At 37.4% G+C, this 19,670-nt stretch overlaps 1 protein-coding gene and 1 long non-coding RNA gene across 8 annotated transcripts in view; one reads left to right on the plus strand and one right to left on the minus strand.

The window, feature by feature from the left end:
- The window catches only part of LanB1 (laminin subunit beta-1), a 503,856-nt gene that overhangs the window by 154,570 nt on the left and 329,616 nt on the right, over window positions 1–19,670 (minus strand). For all 7 annotated transcript variants that reach the window (XM_090369708.1, XM_090369709.1, XM_090369712.1 and 4 more), the window contains one exon: window positions 18,031–18,230. In XM_090369708.1, coding sequence (XP_090225834.1) covers window positions 18,031–18,230 — 200 coding nt within the window. The remainder of the gene's footprint in view (window positions 1–18,030; window positions 18,231–19,670) is intronic.
- Window positions 3,952–19,670, plus strand: part of LOC150088911 (uncharacterized) — a 230,943-nt gene continuing 215,224 nt past the window's right edge. The window contains exons 1-2 of the long non-coding RNA XR_016546746.1: window positions 3,952–4,023; window positions 17,136–17,200. This is a non-coding gene — a long non-coding RNA (uncharacterized LOC150088911). The remainder of the gene's footprint in view (window positions 4,024–17,135; window positions 17,201–19,670) is intronic.

A 19,670-nucleotide genomic window follows, 5' to 3' on the forward strand; every position in this document is an offset into this window, starting at 1 on the left:
TTAGCAGCATGATTTGCTTGTACCTACATACTTTTTAAAAAAGATTTTATAGTAAGTGGAGAATGGCAATGTAAAAAGTGTGGTGGATCGGATCATTCCCAAGCAATAAAAAGAGATGTGTTAAATGGGTATGGCAAATTCTTGTTCCCACCAGAACATCTTCATGCCTATTCTGTCAGAAGCTATATTTCCATAATTGTGATTTCTACTTTATTTATATTAGTACAAGTTTGGATGCTCCACAGTAGAGCCCACTGTTCATGACATAGACATTGTACAATTAGTTTTATAATCAGTGGAGGGGAATCAGAATGGAGTCAATGTCTATAGTCTGTCTTGATGCTTGATCTGCATGTTCACTCAATGACAATAAACAGTTTCAAGACGGGTGCATAGCTTTGTGTGGTTTCCACCAGATATGTACCCTCCCATCCACTTGAAATAACTGTAACCGGTACTCATCAGACCAGGAGACTCGTCTCCAATCATTCAAGATCCAGTGCCAATGTTCTTTCACCCAGTTGAGGTGTAGATCCTGTGTCATGGTGTTAGCAATGAAACTGTGGTTGATCGGCGGCTCCCATAACCTATTGCAGCTAAATGATCACCTGATGGTCTTGGCAGTGACATTTCTGGCACTTCCCTCGTTGAAGTCAGCAGTGATTTGTGCCACTGTGATCTCCGGTTGGCTGAAACAATGGGAGATCGACGTCGACGGCAATGTTCATCCACCACCCTTCTCCGCCCACAGCACTGTCCACAGTGAGATGTTATTCTGGAAATGTTGTTTCAGCATCAGTCTATTTGAGCATCGGATTTGGACCCACAGTTAAAACATACTGAATCTCCTCAATAAAACATTTGTGAGTGACCAAATTTTTGTCGCTTGTAATATCTTATAGGGTTAGAGATATATGGTCTTATTTGGCAGTTGAGGTAACTACATTTGACATGGAAGGCAAGTTTAGAGTACCAAAGGTAAGTATATTTCGTGTGGGAACAATCTCACCATCTTTTCTGATCATGGTGTTTAATTGGCATGACTTTTTATTTTTGCAGCTCCTGGACTAGTATATCCTCTGTGACATTCATCAGGCCCCACTCTGCATTACTCCTTTGGAAGTATTTAGAGTTGCATATAGGGTAACTTGCACAGGTATACCACCAAAGTTTGATAGTTTAAACAGGGTCTCTGATTACTTCTGACTCATGATTTCAATTAATAGATCACCAGATCTGTCTTTTCACCATTTGTGGCAAATCTGCTGTGTTTTCTAGACATTTTTATGAGAAATAGACACAGGGTACTCATACATTTATCTGTCAAAGAATGAATGATAAGGAATGCTGGGAATTGCTGTTTTTGCATGTCTGTATGGAGTAAGTTTAACTGTGATGTTTGATGGTCAGTTTAAGTTAAATTAGAAAAGGTTGAGCATCTATGCTCAAGTGGAAGGTAGATGTCATGTTCCATAGTTTGCTCCATTTAGCCCTGGAGGAAAGAGCCTTATTATTATTATTATTATTATTATTATTATTATTAACTATATGGTGCAAGGAAGCCTGAGGCTTATGCTGCACCAGCCAAAAAAAAAAAAATTCCAAGTTACCCTGAGAGAGGGAGAGAGAGAGAGAGAGAGAGAGAAGTAGAAGGGAATCAACAAGAAAGAGAAGAATGATGATATCCAGCTCAGGACCCTGGGTGTGCCAAAGCCCATACCCACCAGATGTGAGCCCCTGGGGTTTTTCCACCCAGGTAGGTTTCCGGGTGAAAAATGTCATACCATGTGACGACAAAAGCAGTGACTGGTGTGATTGAGCAAAGTTTAGTAAAAGTTAGTAGCTAACAAAGAAAAGTAGTTTTCCTTTCTCGCTCTCTTCAAAAACTTTTTGAGAGTAGAGTCACTATCAAATAAATAGTTTTAGTAAACATCGAAACTTAAAAATGCTAGTAGTGGCTCTGACAAACCACTCTGTGAAAGCACAAATAAATCGCTTAGTCACAGATCCCTTACCAGCCAGGGCCCTACCTGATGTGTGGCTAATGAGCTAAATAAACACTGTGCATTAATCGTGATTTTTGAAAGTTTCTTTCTGACACTCTACACTGAGTGGACAGAAATCACGGGATACCTACTTAGTAATGGGTAGGTCCACCTTTCATCTGGATAAGAGCAGTCACATGGGGAGGCATTCAGTTCACTAGTTCATGAAAGTGTTCCACAGGTATTTCCATCCATACTTCCTGCACCACTGTCCATAATTCCATCACATTCCTGGGTGGAGGATCTAAAGCTTGAACAGACCTTTCCACAGCATCCCAAAGATGCTCCACAGGGTTCACATCTGGTGAATGGGGAGGCCATTCCATGGTGGTAAAATCTGCAGAATGCTCCTCGAACCATGTTCTAGTCACCAAGGCTCTTTGGGGAGGCGCACTGTCCTGCTGGAAGAGTCCACTGCCATGTGGGTGCATGAAGACCATGAAGGGATGCAGATGGTCTGCAAGGATGGACACATAACCTGAATTTAGAGATGCGTCTAGACGTGCCAAATGTCCCAACGTTTGCTAGTTGAATACACCCTAGACCATTACCAACTGTCCACCTGCCTGAACAGTTTCTTGGTGACATGACAGGTGCATAGCTTCGTGTGGTTTCCACCAGATATGTACCCTCCCATCCACTCGAAATAACTGTAACCGGTACTCATCAGACCAGGAGACTCGTCTCCAATCATTCAAGATCCAGTGCCAATGTTCTTTCACCCAGTTGAGGCGTAGATCCTGTGTCGTAGTGTTAGCAATGGGACTCTGGTTGGTCGGCAGCTCCCATAACCTATTGCAGCTAAATGATCACCTGATGGTCTTGGCAGTGATGTTTCTGGCACCTCCCTCATTGAAGTCAGCAGTGATTTGTGCCACTGTGATCTCCGGTTGGCTGAAATAATGCAAGACAGACGCCGACGGCCACGTTCATCCACCACGCTTCTTTGCCCACAGCACTGTCCACAATGAGATGTTATTCTGAAAATGCTGTATTCCCGATACACTCTTGACATTGTCGAATGGGGATAGTGCAATTTCTGTACCACCTCAACGATACGAGTGACCAATGCATTGGGCACTCACTATTATCCCTCTTTCAAAGTTGGTTAACTCAAGACTTTTATCCATACTGACATCAAATTACCATCTATGTGAATGCAGTGTACTTACAATACCTGCCAAGCAGTGGGTTCATCCACTAGTGAGAGAGGTGACAACGTCGTGTTGCCCAGGAACCAGGTATTCCACAAATTCTGTCCTTTCAGTGTATTTTACTAGTGTACCTGAAAACTGTATGTTAAGTGATATTGTTATTGCAGATGAAAGCCAAATGGGAAAACCAGTCAAACTGAAAGAGAATAAGGTTCACTTCTGAGTACCATTGGTATTTAACCAGTTATACTAATGGAAACAACGCAGGAGCATGTCAAACAATGAACATGAGGTCATCATTGGATTCAGAAATAATACTTCTGAATTGCAGAAGTTCCAAAGTTTTTCCAATTTTTGCAAATGGGGTGATAAAGATTTGACAGGTAACTATTGACCAGTCTTTTTGACTTTAGCGGTAGGATGATCACAGAGCCCATGGTCAAAGGTTCATTACAGAATCATCTTGAGAGGCACAGTCCAAAACAGATCCCAGCATGGCTTTATTAAAGGGAAATTCTTGTTTGACCAACTTGATAAAGTACTAATATGTGGTCATGCAGGTTAGTTGAATGAAAGAAACGATTTTTCATTTAATACAGTGTTCAATTAAATGGCACTAAAGTCCATCTCGCTTATTTTTAGATTTAGGCTATTTATTGTCTTGACCTGGTTTAATTTGACATTAAAATTGGACTAATCATTATTGTTTAATTTTACAATTTCTAGGTAGATAGTCGTAGGTTTGTGTGATACAACAGGATCTCTCTAGTGATAGCACAGTTTGGTCTCCCATGGCATCCCAGACCAAAAATCTAAGTCCAAAGGTAGATTTCAACACAGAAATCTGAAATGTAGCAATTTCTTTGATTGTTGGAACTGTTTGGGTCTACTGTAACAATGACCTCTTATTCAAATAAACTAATTAAATACTTCACATGAAAAAGTGTCTTTACTAAACCTATTTCTAGTAGTAATTCCACATAATTGTAATTATAATTAAATTGTAATTAAACTTTTCAAGTTTAATTACAATTTCTAATCCCCACTAATACTATATTATCCCTGTATATAAGTCAACTCAGCATGTAAGCTGACCTTTATTTTTTGTTTGCTTTGAAAATTCATGCTGCATTTTATAATCATCATATAAGTCAACCTCTTTTTTTTGTCAAGTTTCACAGCTAGTGTAGTGACATGACTACAAAATTCAAAGAATCAGTGTACTTTTTAACTCAGTTATTTCTGCTCTTCTTTTAAAAGTTCATATTATGATATTTTATTAAATTGCACAATAAACTATAACAAGAGAGGTAAGCATATGCAGTATACCCTTACATAGCAGGTCACAAAATCAAAATCTATAGGAATAAGTGATGTGACAGCTCTCTTATTGATACCACTTGTGTATATGTATGTGAGATGTGTTGATTAAGTAACTGAGCCATTCCTTGTTGGCTGTTCAGTACTGTACTGTACTACAAATTGGTTTCTCTAAAACAATGCTTCATTATGGAAGTGAATAACCTAAAAGTTTACTTTATGAGAACTTGTAAAGTAAACCCAAATACATAGCTCCGACAAATTCTACAAACTGTTTTCACCTGATAAAGAGCCTGAACCTACACCAAAGCTTGCAACAATTGTAAAGCAGTTATTAATCAGTCGAAACCAGATTTTGAACGGGCTAAGAGTAGAAAACTTGCTTCTTGTCCAGAGTTGCTGGGAATTCTGGTCTCTTGCCAAAGCTATTGACCACAATGTTTGCCCATCTCTATTCCCACCTCTGACAAAACTGGATGGTTCTACTACCGCCTCAGCTAAAGATAAAGCTGACCTGCTAGCATCCTACTTTTCTTCTAACCCATAACACTCCATTCAATGGTTCCTGTGGTATTCTGTCAAAAGGAATGTCAGAAGAATTTTGAACAGTCTTGATGCCAAGAAAGCCTCAGGTCCTGATGGTATTTCTCCACTTGTTCTCAAAAACCTGTGCTCCTGAGCTTACTCCTGTTCTATGTCGCCTTTTTACAATTTCTTATTCCATGTGTTTTCCATTCTGCTAAGAAATTTGCTCATATCCAGCCAGTTCCTAAAAAAGGGTGACCTCCAAGAAGGACTGATTTCACTCCTGTTGTTGTTGTTGTTGTTTGGTTTTTAGGAGCATTAGCAACTAAGGCCATATTGCTCCAGGATATGCGGTGGTCATTCCTTAACCTTTCCGCATCCTCCATATTTGGTGGTGACGGGCTCGAACCCCGGTCTAATCAAGAAGCGTGTGCTACGCACTGCTGCTCCTTCCCGCCTGGCTACGGAGGCACCATTTCACTCCTAAAACTCAGTCCTGTCTTATATCTTGCAAAAAAGTTTCTTCTATCCCTGTGCCTATCTTTGTGACACTCATAGATCTAAACACGATCACATATCTCTATTAAGGATTACCTTAATAGACTTCTAATCTATCCTGACACAAGCGGATCACAAATATTGCTTCTTTGCATCTAAAAAACTGAGTTTTCTCTTTCACTCTCGCTATTACTTTTCTTCCAAACAGCTGCTCACTCTGTACATATCCAAATCCTCTCCATCATGGAATATTGTCCCAAAAACCTCTCTCAGGCTTCTAGATTACATTCAAAGGAGAGCAGTTAAGTGAGTTAATGACCCATCTCTAACAAAGTCTCTCCACTCTCTGTCTCATAGACATTCTGTTTCTGTTGCATGCCTTTTCTATAGATACTTCCATGGGCACTTCTGAATTGGCTTCTTTAATTCCAGCTCTCTCTTTCAGACCAGTCCGAACACATTTCACAACCAGTCAGCATCCTTTTTACTCACAAAACCAACTTTCCTTCTTCCTCATTTATTCCTTTAACTTCTGTTTTCTAGAACAACTTCCATGCATATTTCCTAAAACTTACAATCTACAGAAATTCAAGTCTAATGTCAACATGTATCTTCTTTCATCTTCTCAATCTTCAATCCACGCATGGTACTATGTACTATGGGTTCCAATACCTATTGTGCTTGAGGTTTTCACATATATATATATATATATATATGAACTAAAAATAATTTTTTTTTTTGTCCTTGCCTTTTCCCCATTATTATATGGGGTCAGCGTTTTTATTGTTTTGGCATGCAATTTTTATGGCCGGATGCCCTTCCTGACGCCAATCCTCACCCTTTATCTGGGCTGGGAATATGCAGTGGTCATTCCCTGACCTGCCGCATCCTCCATATTTGGTGGGTACGGGCTCGAACCCCAGTCTAATCAAGAAGCGTGTGCTATGCACTACTGCTCTTGCCCACCTGGCTACGGAGGCACCTATGAACTAAGAATAATAGTGGGTTAAAAAGTGAAGTGGTAATGGAGAGATAAAAATAAAGATGACAGGACAAATACACCTGAGTGCACAAATCAGCAGCAAAGAATATAAAAGTTCATATATGCGAGGTGGAATTAATAGGTCTGTTAAAAAGTGTGAAGATGGATGCGTAAATTACACAAAATGCCATAACTAATAGGAAAAGGATAGCAGAAATTGGAGACATTGTAGGCATGAAAAAGGGAGAAAGAATGTGAAAATCTTATATTTTATAAAGAATTAAGCAAAATTATAGGCTGAACTGAAAAGCTAGTTAGGGAGAAGGGAACTGTAAAGCAAAAAATGATTAAGTAAAAATGATTAAATTAATATAAGGAGTAATAGCCAGCATCAGATATGGGTGGGTAATTTTGGCTATAAATCTAAAAAAAGGGGTAGAGAAAATATAAAATTAAAATCTGATGTTAGCTAAAAGTAAATATTGATACAGGATCATTAGCTAACATCAGATTTTAATTTTATATTTGCTCTACCCCTTTTTTTTAGACTTTTAACCAAAATTACCCACCCATATCTGATGTATCTATTACTACTTATATTACCATAGAATACTGCTCTCGTGTCTGAGGTGTCCCCAAAGTCATTTAAAGTCATTAGTTTCGTTCACGAGCATGGTATAAGTTAATTAATGACCTTCTCACTCTCTTTCTCTTTTACACACATAGAAATTCACTCCACTCCATATTCTCAGTTTCTGCAGAAACTTTTTTCTACAGATATTTTGGGGGCGGCTGTGGTCCAGTAGTTAGCATACATGCTCACAAAAAGGGGTGCATATTTGAGTCTGTATGCTGCCAAGAAAAAATGCACAACCCACTGCAAACAGTGGCATCAAAAATTTCATATGTATGCAGTCATAACGAACAAGTAAACTCTTTTAGCCTCGGGCACCTGGAGAATAAATGGAAATTTATATTTCCATGGGTGTTGTCATTGTAAGTTTTTAGCATCAGCAACTTTAGACCATATTGCTGTGTGTATTATGCCTGCAGAAATGTTTGTTCGTGTGTGTGTGTGTGTGTGTGTGTGTTAATTACTCATGGGGAACATGCTCCCTCTACCAGAGATTGCCCTGACTGAAGAGACCTTTAGAAATTCCTCCACTCATCAGTGGGATTTAAACCCTAACCTCTCCAATGATGAGTGGTATAGAGGAGAGGCACTATTGTTCTAAATTGGAATCTGTAATTCTATTTCTTTCTTCTAAACAGTCAATAAATAATGATAGCCAGCCACTATTTCACTGAATCAAATATGACAAATTAACTTTTCCTCATTATCTATGTCATAAATATTACTGCTTATCACCAATTCTCAATTTATCCATGTACTTCAGCTATAGATTTTTGTCATGGAAGTTTCGTGACAAAAGGGCAACTAAGGTGAAAATGTGTCTGTCAGCATCATTATCACTATATCTGTTTTATTTAAGTATGGTTAGAATATCAAAAAGCATCTATTATTTGAAGATGGGCATGCCTTTCTTACGCACAGATATCTGCTTCTAACAGAAGGTCCTTTGCTCTGTTTTATTTATTGGCGCATTCCAATTGATTCTCCATCCTACTAAGAGATCTGTATGATCACCTTCTGATGATGCAATTCTACTGGTTTATTTATATTTGGCTTATGATCATTGCTAATCACCCATAATGATTCATTAATAATGGACCATTTGGATGGGATATTGGCTGCATATTTTCACTGCATAGATGAAAAGAAGATCATCTTGATGAAGAAGTAGCAGAAGTTCCAATGAATCTGCATGAACAGGTTCAGCAAGCTCAATGCTGACGGGGTTCTTCCTCTTACTCAGATTAAGAACCCAAGGGGGGGGTGCATAGATTCAAACTGAGGAAAGACAGTTGTAGAATAGATGTGTGGAAATTTTCCTTTAGCTAGCAGGTAGTTGATTGCTGGAAAAGACTTCCATCTCTTGTGGAAGTTGATAGCTTAAATAAATTTAAGGCTGAGCTGGATAAGCATTTGGAGTGAATAGATGAGTGAAACGGGAGGGATTTTTTTTTTTTGGCTGATGCTGCATAAGCTTGCTTTCTTGCATCATATGCCTCTGCTAATGCTAACATGCTATATATTATTTAAGTTCTAAAGGCTCCTAGAGCTATATGGAGAGCACTGTGGGAAATGGTTTCTAGGTATTGTAACATACTATCTAGGTGAAGCATATACAGGAAATCCATAATCCCACTGAGATTTAATCACGGTTTTATATAACTGTAGCAATATATATCTGTTGGCACCCTAGACCAGTGGTCTTAAACTCAAATTGCATGCGGGCCGAATGCACGATCTGAAAGCAGCTGGCGGGCCGGAATTTTTTTTACAAAATGAAAGTGAATATAAGCACCATATTTACAACAAATACATAATTCGTGGGCCGTGTAAAATTGCTTCGGGGGCCGGATGCGGCCTGCATACATTTGAGACCACTGCCCTAGACCATCTAAAATATTGTATACAAGATGTGTTCAGTTTTGATAGCCAGACAGTTTGAAATCTATATGTTCATGAAATTTTAGTTTATTAATCTAAGGTTAAGCTTAAAAAGGAGAAATTTTGAACAAATAGAGAAAAATTATTTAAATACAGAACTGATTCAGGATGAAGGGCACAAATTTTTGAGAAGCGTATAACTGTTGATTTTTCTCAGATATTTTATATTTGATGTTGATATTTGAATTAACATACGGAAATCATGAAACTTAAAACTCACCTGGATTCACTTTCCCATATGTTCTTTTAATTGGGAGGTCTCTGCATCTCTTAAATTTTGGTTTTGTGCAGAAATGCAAGTCATTCATGTTAGTATGCATATTCTTATTTGATGGATTTGCCAAAGTAGAAATGAATAATGATTTTTCCTCCTCCTTATTCCTTTTCTTCTCAGTTTAACTATTACTGTTTATATGAGTGGCAGACTAGAATAAATATGTAATTATCTTGTCAATGTCAAGCATAACCAACATAGTGCAAATAGTTTTTCTGTATCCATTATTTCTTGTTCATGTTTCTATTTTGTTTATGGATAGCTGAAGATGCCACTCAATCATGTTCACATGTTTTGTGATTGAAATGAGATGGAAAAATCATCCGCACACATAAATTTCCAGTGGAGGTAGTGTAACCTTTGTGATATTGTTTACTCTAAGGGTAAACAGGACTGCACTTAATACTGATCCTTCTGGGCTCCTCTTGTATATGTATTGTAAATAAACATTCTGCATACTCTCCCTGAAATGTTCTGAGAGGAAGGAAATTCTCTATAAATTAGGGTTTATCCACTATATCCTAACTCAAATAAATCTTGCAGGATTCTAAATCTCCATATGTATCAAAATCTTCTCAAGATTCACTAGATTACCATTACTATATGCTGTTTTCTAATAAATTAATTTTTTATATTTATTTCAACCTAGGCATGCGGATCAAGGATTAATCTATTTTTCCTAAATCAAAATTTGCAGGGTGATAGGGCATTCCTTTTTTCCAGTAGCCATGAAAGTCTCTTATGCACCATTCAGTCAAGAATTTTACCCAAGCAGCTGGTCAATGAAATATGAATGATATATGCATAATAAAAACCTTTTCCAGGTTTCAGAAATGCAAGGACAACTGCATGCTATTATTTAGAAAAATTTAATTATATAAAGCCTGTAGGGTGTACCTAGAGAATAAAAATTTAGATGCTACATTATAACATAATAAATACCATCCAGATCTTCAGTGCACTTAGGCACATTTGTAACAGTTGGTAGGTAGTTCCTCTTTTAAAAATGACAAGTTATATGAGTAGGCATAGTAGACAAGAAGTTCAGCTTTCATTTTTAGCTTGTGCCTTAAATCTTTGAAAATTGTGCTATAGCTTGTAACTTCTGGTACAGCAGCAAAGGAATAAGTCAGAATTCTGTTATCTATTAAGGAGATATCCTGCCATTTCCAGTGGAGTGAAAATTTTATACTTGAATACTTGCCATTCAAAATTAATTCTTTACAACACTAAATCAGGACTCAAGTTCTAGTGAGTGTGGAAGCAAACATGATCAAAGAATTTTTCTTTGCCTTTATACAAATCTATGTTTAGCCTTAGGTTTTTTTATGTGCAATCAAATTAGCTATAGCTGGATATTTTCAGAATTTATTCCATGCTTAATTTTATTTTGTTTTTGCTGTCATGCATTCTGCATTCAACCAAGAGTTTTACCTGTTTTACCTTAGTTACTTGAGGTATTGCAACTTCTGAAGCCTGCAACAAATAGTTGTTGGTATATATATATATATATATATATATATATATAAATGGGTTTTTAATGTATATATATATATATTACATTAAATATACAGGGTGTCTCAAAAATATTGGTACAAACATTTAGGGGAGGTAGGTAACATCTAAAGGAATGTGAATCGCATAGGAATCCATAACTGTAAACGTCACTGTAAGTCGGTAGATGGCGTGGTAGTCGCCGCATGAAGAGCATGCAACGATATACGAACTGTAAATCATCCTACTATCAGCACACGTGCCATTGCCTCTGTCTTAGGAGTGTCTCATTGCAGTGTACAGCATGTCAGGCACGACAATTCCTTACACCCCTTTCATCTCCAAAGGGTTCAGTTACTGCTCCCCCAAGATCATCCTGCACGTGTGGCTTTTGCGCAGTGGTTTCTCCAAGAAAGTGTTCAAGACTTGAATTTTCCAGCCTATGTTTTGTTCACGGATGAGGCTTATTTCACTCGGGAAGGCTTATTCAATCAGCACAATGCTCATGTGTGGGCTCACAACAACCCACACGATGTACGCTCCCATACGGCACAACATCGCTTCGCAATAAATGTGTGGGCAGATATGGTCGGTGACCGCTTAGTCGGCCCATACCTGTTACCATCCCGCATGAACTCCGCTAAATATCGGATCTTTCTTGAACAAGTTCGACCAGGGTTACTTGATGATGTTCCAGCAAATGTGAAACGCAACATTTGGTTTCAACATGACGGGGTGCCTGCCCATTATGGAAGGTGTGTTTGTGACCATTTGAACAGGCATTTTGGGCGTCGATGGATTGGCCATGGTGGACCCGTTGCCTGGCCTCCACGCTCACCTGATTTATCGAGCCTTGATTTCTTTCTATGTGGAGGCCCTCAAATCTATCGTGTATGAATCGCCTGTGGAGACGAAAATGGATCTCGTGGCGAGACTCACCTGCACTGCTGCTACTGTCAAAGAAACTCCAGGTGTGTTCGACCGTGTCCGCTAATCCATGCTGCGTCGGTGTCACGCATGCATCGCATCTCATGATGGAACCTTCGAGCATCTGTTGTAACATCATGAAATGCATCCATCTCGTACTCCATTGTTAATATTATGTCAAATAAATGTTTGCCACTAATTACTGTCTTGTGTCATTTCTGCTTCTTGTGCCTCTGTTACTACTTTCCTGTGACGTTTTCGGTTATGCGTACCTATGCGATTCACATTCCTTTAGATGTTACCTTTAGGAGAGGTAGATAACATCTAAAGGAATGTCAATCGCATAGGAATCCATAACCGGAAATGTCACCGTAAGTCGGTAGTCGCCGCACGAAGAGCATGCATCGATATACGAACTGTGAGCTGGCAGACATGCACCTAGTGTATGGATTAGCAGAGGGCAACGGACGAGCCGCTCAACGAATTTATGGAGAACGCTTCCCAAACAGACATGTACCGGACCACTGTTTGTTTGTGCATGTGCATCAAAATTTGTACGATTATGGGTCATTTAGAGGTAACAGGAGTAGTGCAGGCAGACCACGTTCGAAGTGAATTCCTGCCAGGGAAGAAAGTGTGCTGAATGCTGTCCAGAATAATCCTACTACCAGCACACGTGCCATTGCCTCCGCCTTAGGACTGCCTTGTTGCAGTGTACAGCATGTCTGGCATGACGATTCCTTACACCACTTTCATCTCCAAAGGGTTCAGTTACTGCTCCCCCAAGATCATCCTGCACATGTCTCTTTTGCGCAGTGGTTTCTCCAAGAAAGTTTTCAAGACTTGAATTTTCCAGCCTATGTTTTGTTCACAGATGAGGCTTATTCCACTCGGGAAGGCTTATTCAATCAGCACAATGCTCATGTGTGGGCTCACGACAACCCACACGGTGTGAAAGGTGAAAGAATGTTAATATCCTAGAGGTTATGATGAATTAAGTAAATTATTTTAAATTATTAAGTATAAATTATGGGCTGAATTGCCACGCCAATATAAAGTGGGGGGAACTATAAATTAAATTAGTACAAAAATATTAATAAAATGTATATAAAAATGAAAATAAAAATGGGGGGGGGAAACAATTTTTGTAAAAGGTGTAATATTAGGTAATGCAAAAAATGCTTGATCTGATGTCAGCAGAAATAAATATTGATACATGATCAAGTATTTCACCAGGGGACTACACCAGACCATGTATGTATCAGGAACTGCATTTCTATACTTGTCCATAGTAGTAGAAGAAAAGTGAAAGGCCAAAGAGGAATGAAATGAAATTAGCACTTTCTAATACAGTATGGACAAGGCAGTTCCAACACAGTGTAATTTATTTAGGTAAAAATAAGTATGTTAAATATAAGCATAGAGTTGGGATAAAAATGGTTAATATCAATGTTTAATATAAATATATGGAATTTAGTGTAGGATTTAATTTTGTATAGATAAGAAATCAATGAAATAAGTTTGGAACAAGCAAATGGTATAAGGGTGAGGTATTAAATTGAGGATGGGGAAGGGAAAAGGAGTATTTTAAATAATTATTTAAAATAAGGAAAAGGAGTATTTTGAATACTTATTTATTTAAAATACTCCTTTTCCCTTCCCCATCCTCAATTTAATATCTCACCCTTATACCATTTACTTGTTCCAAATTTATTTTTTAAAATACAGTCAGTCTTCACATAGCACGATAGTTGTGTTCCTAGAAACCCTTGTGCAATGCAAAATCATGCAATATAAATAACAGGCTCTATGGGAAAAATAGGGTTAAATGCCAACCACCCAAGACTGAACACACATAATAAAATACGTAAGTATTTTATTATGACTATTACGTAAGTATTTTATTATGACTATTACGTAATAAAATATTGCTAATGCTTTTGCTTCTATCTTAAGCAAACTTGTTCTTTGTTTGATCTTCTGTCCAAACAGATGACAGCCATTCCATCTCTTCCAATTCTTTGTCTTGATCTAATGGATTTATGGCCTTAGCTGCCAATGCGCCATTAAACCAAATCTAATGGATTTTGTTACACTTTGAATTGGTCCTGCTATGAAAGGTCTTTTTATTTTCTCTGAATTGTTTCTAATTCTCGGAATTGGCTCATTTAGGCCTGTAGCACGTGTAATATCACATGTTCTTTCATTTCACTCAACGCGTTTCACAATTTCATATTTTTTCTCTATCGACAGAGGCGAACTGGCCATACTGGGAAAACCCCGGTGGGCCAGAGGCCAGAAGACCATAGAGGCTGGTGTGATTTTGGCCATAAACAATAGCATTAAGGCCCCTACAAATTTTCCCGGGTAAGAATTTTTGACCCAGTCCACCTCTGTCTATCGATGTTGCTTTTCTTTTTCTCTCTGAATCTGTAGGACGTATATCTTCACCAGGATGTTTCCTTTTCACACCTTTTAAATATTTTACTCATTTTTTAGGGAATAATGCACAATTACAAAATGAGGTTTGGTTTGTTTGGTTTTTTTTTTTTAGGAGCATTAGTAACTAAGGCCATATTGCTCCGGGATATGCGGTGGTCATTCCCTGACCTTTCCGCATCCTCCATATTTGGTGGTGACGGGCTCGAACCCCGGTCTAATCAAGAAGCGTGTGCTATGCACTGCTGCTCCTTCCCACCTGGCTACGGAGGCGCCTCCAAAATGAGGAGGCACGCTTGATATACATAAACAAAGTTGCACGTGTGTAGCAACTGAATAAACAACACCGTAAAGGCAGAGACACACTATTAACACCTCACTAGCTCACATTTTACTTAAGCACATTTCTGGAGGACACTACCATAAAACAATAAAAACAATTTCCAGTTGCGTTTCTGCTAGTGGAATCTGTTATAAATGGGTAGTAAACTCAATCTAATCGCATTTGTGATAATACCAATAGCTGGAATTGTGTGGGTTTTTACTTTATTATGGTGAAATGTGTTTTCCCTTCCCTGATATAAAAAACATAAATACATCTTCAGAATCTTCTCTTCATTCCTATCATGTTGTGTTCAGTTGGAATGATTCTGTGTTTGACTGCCATTTCTTGTAAACCCAAAGGCGAATCATGCATAAGTAAACGAATTCGGTTCATGTTATATACGATATCGTTCCCCAATTTATAAATCATGTATGATTCAATTCGTGTAGTGTAAACAAGTGATATATGAGGACTGACTGTACATTGATTTCTTATCCATACAAAATTAAATCCTACACTAAATTCCACATATTTATATTAAACATATTGATATTAACCATTTTTATCCCAACTCTATGCTTATATTAAACACTTATTTTTACCTAGATAAATTACACTACATTGGGACTACCTTGTCCATACTGTATTAGAAAGTGCTAATTTCATTTCATTCCTTTTTGGCCTTTCACTTTTCTTCTACTACTATGGACAAGTATAGTAATGCAGTTTCTGATACATGGTCAGGTGCAGTCCCCTGACGAAATACCCGATCATGTATCAATATTTATTTCTGCTAACATCAGATCAAGCATTTTTTGCATTACCTATATTAGACCTTTTACTAAAATTGTTTCCCCCCCATATCTGATGACAGCTACACCATTTTCATTTTATTTTTATTTGCATTTTATTAATATTTTTGTACTAATTTTACTTTACAGTTTCCCCACTTTAAATTGGCTTGGCAATTCAGCCCATAATTTACTTAATTCATCATAACCTCTAGGATATTAACATCCTTTCACTAATCTACTTTCCTCACCCTTATAGTTACTGGCACCTTGTGTAACTTTCACATCCATTTATACTTACTTAATTTAATAGTATTCATGCAAATTTTATATATATATATATATATATATATATATATGACTGTCATCTATTGGTAAGGTCTGAACTGCTTATCTGGCATGATTAATTGTATATATTTATTCTGTTTAGCTTTTTTTAAGTTCCATATTGTTTTGGTTTCCCATGTATGAATTAACTGTGCATGTATAGAACATACCACTGGAAAATGATTACTGTTATCAGCTTCACTTAATACAAACTTTTCTATGTTGGAATAAATTGATGGGGAACTTGCTAAGTCTACTACAGAAGCAATAAGCATAGACAAATTGATGTGTGACCCCGTGTTCAATAAATTCAGATGTTGGTTATCCAAGAAGGTTTTGATCATGTTACTTCTACTGTCCATGTGAGCAGATCCCCACAAATGATGATGGGAATTCATATCTCCCATAAGATCTGTTTGGGGGGGTGGGCATTGGAGTTGTATAAGCAAGGTTGTTTAGATCTGATCTGGAGAGCAGAAGATACAGGGATCCAATTGTGATAGGAATTCCAATACCAATGGCTATTTTCTCTCTGCTACTACTTCTAGGTTAGTTTGTAATGCTATTTGCTTAATTGTTATGATTGTATTCACCAGCATTGCTAGTTAGTTATTTTGATTTTTAGGAGCACTAGCAACTAAGGCCATATTGCTCCGGGAATATGCGGTGGTCATTCCCTGACCTTTTCCGCATCCTCCGTATTTGGTGGTGACGGGCTCAAACCCCGGTCTAATCAAGAAGCATGTGCTATGCACTGCTGCTCCTTCCCACCTGGCTACGGAGGCACCTACCACCAGCATTGCGAATCCTCCTTTGGCAGTTGTATTTGTATTTCTGTCTTTCCAGGAAAAGTGAATAGTTTTGAAATTTGGGTGAAGACAGACTTATACTGGTGGATGATGTCTTTCATTTCATTTGATCCCCCATGTACACCACAACACTTCCGCTATTTAACATGTTGCATTATTGGAATTTTGATTTGTTTGTTTGTTCTGACTGCTGTTTTTTTTTTTTTTTTTTTTTTTCAGTTGGAGTTTGTGTATTGGTATCTTCTTCAAGGTGAAGTTCTAATACATTCTCTCTTTGAACATTAGAACCATTAATATCCACTTCATCTATGTTTCTGTTTATAATGATTTGTAGATGTCTTATTTGCTTTGAAAATGTTGATTCTGGTTTCTGTATTGCAGGCATGGAATTTTCTTGTTCTTGAGCACATAGTCAATTATAGTACTTTATTCCAATCTATTGTTTAATTTGGAGATATGACTACCTCTGTTTGAGTGGCTATAGCCTGCTATTGTTTCACTGCTGAAGCAATGCGAAAATCACCCATATTGTTAAAATGCATGTTATAGTAGAACTGACAGTATTCAGTTAAATATTATTTTGCATTTCTATATAGTCAACTTGCTACAATACTGTATGGTTAATTTGATCTATTTTAAATTCCTTTCAGTCCTGGGTGACATCTTTCCCTCAATGTCTGGCCTTGCCACAGAGAGGCAGGAGTAGTGCCACAAAGTAAAGAGAATTATTACTATATCATTAAAAAAATAATAATAATAAATAAATTAATTAAAACACACGCGCATACACATGCACCTAAACTCAGATAAGGGCAACTTTACTCTCTAGTACAGTCTTTTTCAATCTTTTTTCAGATACAGAGCACTTCTTTTCTATTTGAGATAGAAGCCACAAATAATATTAAAACTAGACATGCTAATACATCAATAACTATTTTTAAATGTAATACGCATCAATCATACTTAAAAAAAGTAGCATACATTAGTTTGTTATATGCATGCTTGCATTTCCCATGAATTTTAATAGGATTGTTGCTTATTGCAAAAAACTGAAATCTTTGTTTTATTGTCAAGTTCCACAAAGCATGTTCATAAGTTACGTAGACCACAGGTTAGGAATTACTGCTCTAGTCCACCAGAGTAGAAACTACAGAGAAAATCACTTGGTCTCAAGATTTGCATTGCACCTGGAGCTGTCAGCTGTTAGCTATAGGATCCAAAAAACAGTCTCAAGATTTGCATTGCACTTGGGGCTGTTAGCTATAGGATTTAAAAAACCTTTTGTGCTTAGTACAACATAAAAATAAAATTGATAAAAAATAAATAGAACAGTGAAAGCCATATCAATTTTTTTCAAATGGATACTTTGTATAGGTGGTATCAGATAAATAATAACATTCCTAACTTTGCAATGAAGCTGCTTATAAAAAATTTAGAAGGGAGGAAAGTCAAAACTGTAGCACTATCTTTATAGAAAACTAATTGCAATATGTTGCAATTCTCGCAATTTGAAAGTGGGAGGGGAGTACTAATTACCATACTAACCTCATTACATTCTGGAGAAGAAGATCCTAATGGATCACAATCACATGATTCACAGCCTTCTCCACTAGCAATCTTCCAGTGATTAGATATACAACGATCACAAAATTGTCCAATTACATTTGGCAAACAAGGACACTGACCGGTGAATGAATCACAGGGTCCTCTTTTAGAATCTGTTCCTAAAAGGTTACATACACATTCTGCAAGATAAAAAAAAAAGAAAGAAACATGCTTTGTAACAGAATTATAAGAGGCACAAATCTTCAAAAAGCAAACACCAGAAATTTAAATAAATACAACACATTCTCATATGACTTTAACCCTTTGCAGTCTGACATTGTGCCAGCTAGCATTTCTGATTACAGAATTTGTTTTACCATGGCACTGTTCCAATTATTGTACTACCATCTATTTACATTTCATACAAACAATCTGAAAAGTTAAATCAATGGTTTACTGATGTTTATATTCAATTGTTAATGGCAGGTGGCATTTTTTTTAGTCCTCTTTAAGTCTGACATTGTGACACCATGAACACAGCATTTCCATTTATGAAATTTTCTTTCCCGCTGTATGGCAATCTATTTATAATTCATATAAACAATCTGAAAAACTAAAATTGATTTTTATATTAAATTGTTAATAGCAGGTGTTCCCCCTTCCTCCTCCTCGAGTCCGAAGTGGAAACCAGAGTGACTGTCAACATTCATGACTGTAAAAAAATTTTTTACTGCACATTGCAATCCATTTATATTTCATCATAAATAAAATGAAAACTAAGTTGATGTTTATAGTCAATTATTAATGGCAGACAATGTTTCCCCCCTTCTCAATGTCACAAAATACTTATACTTTGTGTTAGAGTGAAGTATTTAGACTTGCCATCAAGATCTCATAAAGGCCTTTCTGATGGCAAAATGTGTTGTGTGTGTGTGTGTGGGGGGGAGGAACTTTTGGAAATAAAATAGTATCCAACTGTTCTGTATGGCATTACTGGGTTTCAATAATGTCATATGTTGTTACTAAATTATTGTTGACCGGCCGGCCACACAGATTTTGGGACCATAAGTGGCTTGAGAGCTTACGAATTTGCTTCTCTGAGCAAAACACTATTAATAGAGAGAGGGGAATCTGCATTCATCTCCTCTTTGAAACTGTGGTTCTTGGACGGGATGAATGGTTCCGCCTGGCATGCTCCCGAGCCATTTCCGGTTCCAGTGCGCATATGGAGAGTACTGCCCATGCTCCTATAGAAACGTGCTGTGAACCGTGAGCTTGCTGATATTTAAGGATGTACTGTATGTACGTTAAGCTTTACTGTTGACAATTTTTGAACATCACACATTTCAGTAATCATCCCCCCCCCCCAGAGTTGGACTGCATGGGAAAGACAGTGAAATAATGCTCAACTGCAAAGGGTTAAAGTTGTAATTTATCATCAGCTACAGGACAACATCATCACAATTTTACTCTAATCAGTTCCATTAGCTATATTAAAAAGCAGCAACAATATCTGTGAATTCCATAATGATACTTCGGATCAAGTTTTACATTTTGAAATTACTTGTACAAGACCACTTCTGGCACTTCTTCACCTTGGAACTACCAATATTGGCCCTTCTTAGTAGTTTTGAACATGA

The sequence above is a fragment of the Mastigoproctus giganteus genome, chromosome 3 (assembly GCF_048544385.1).
Source record: "Mastigoproctus giganteus isolate SK-2022 chromosome 3, ASM4854438v1, whole genome shotgun sequence".
NCBI lineage: Eukaryota > Metazoa > Arthropoda > Arachnida > Uropygi > Thelyphonidae > Mastigoproctus > Mastigoproctus giganteus.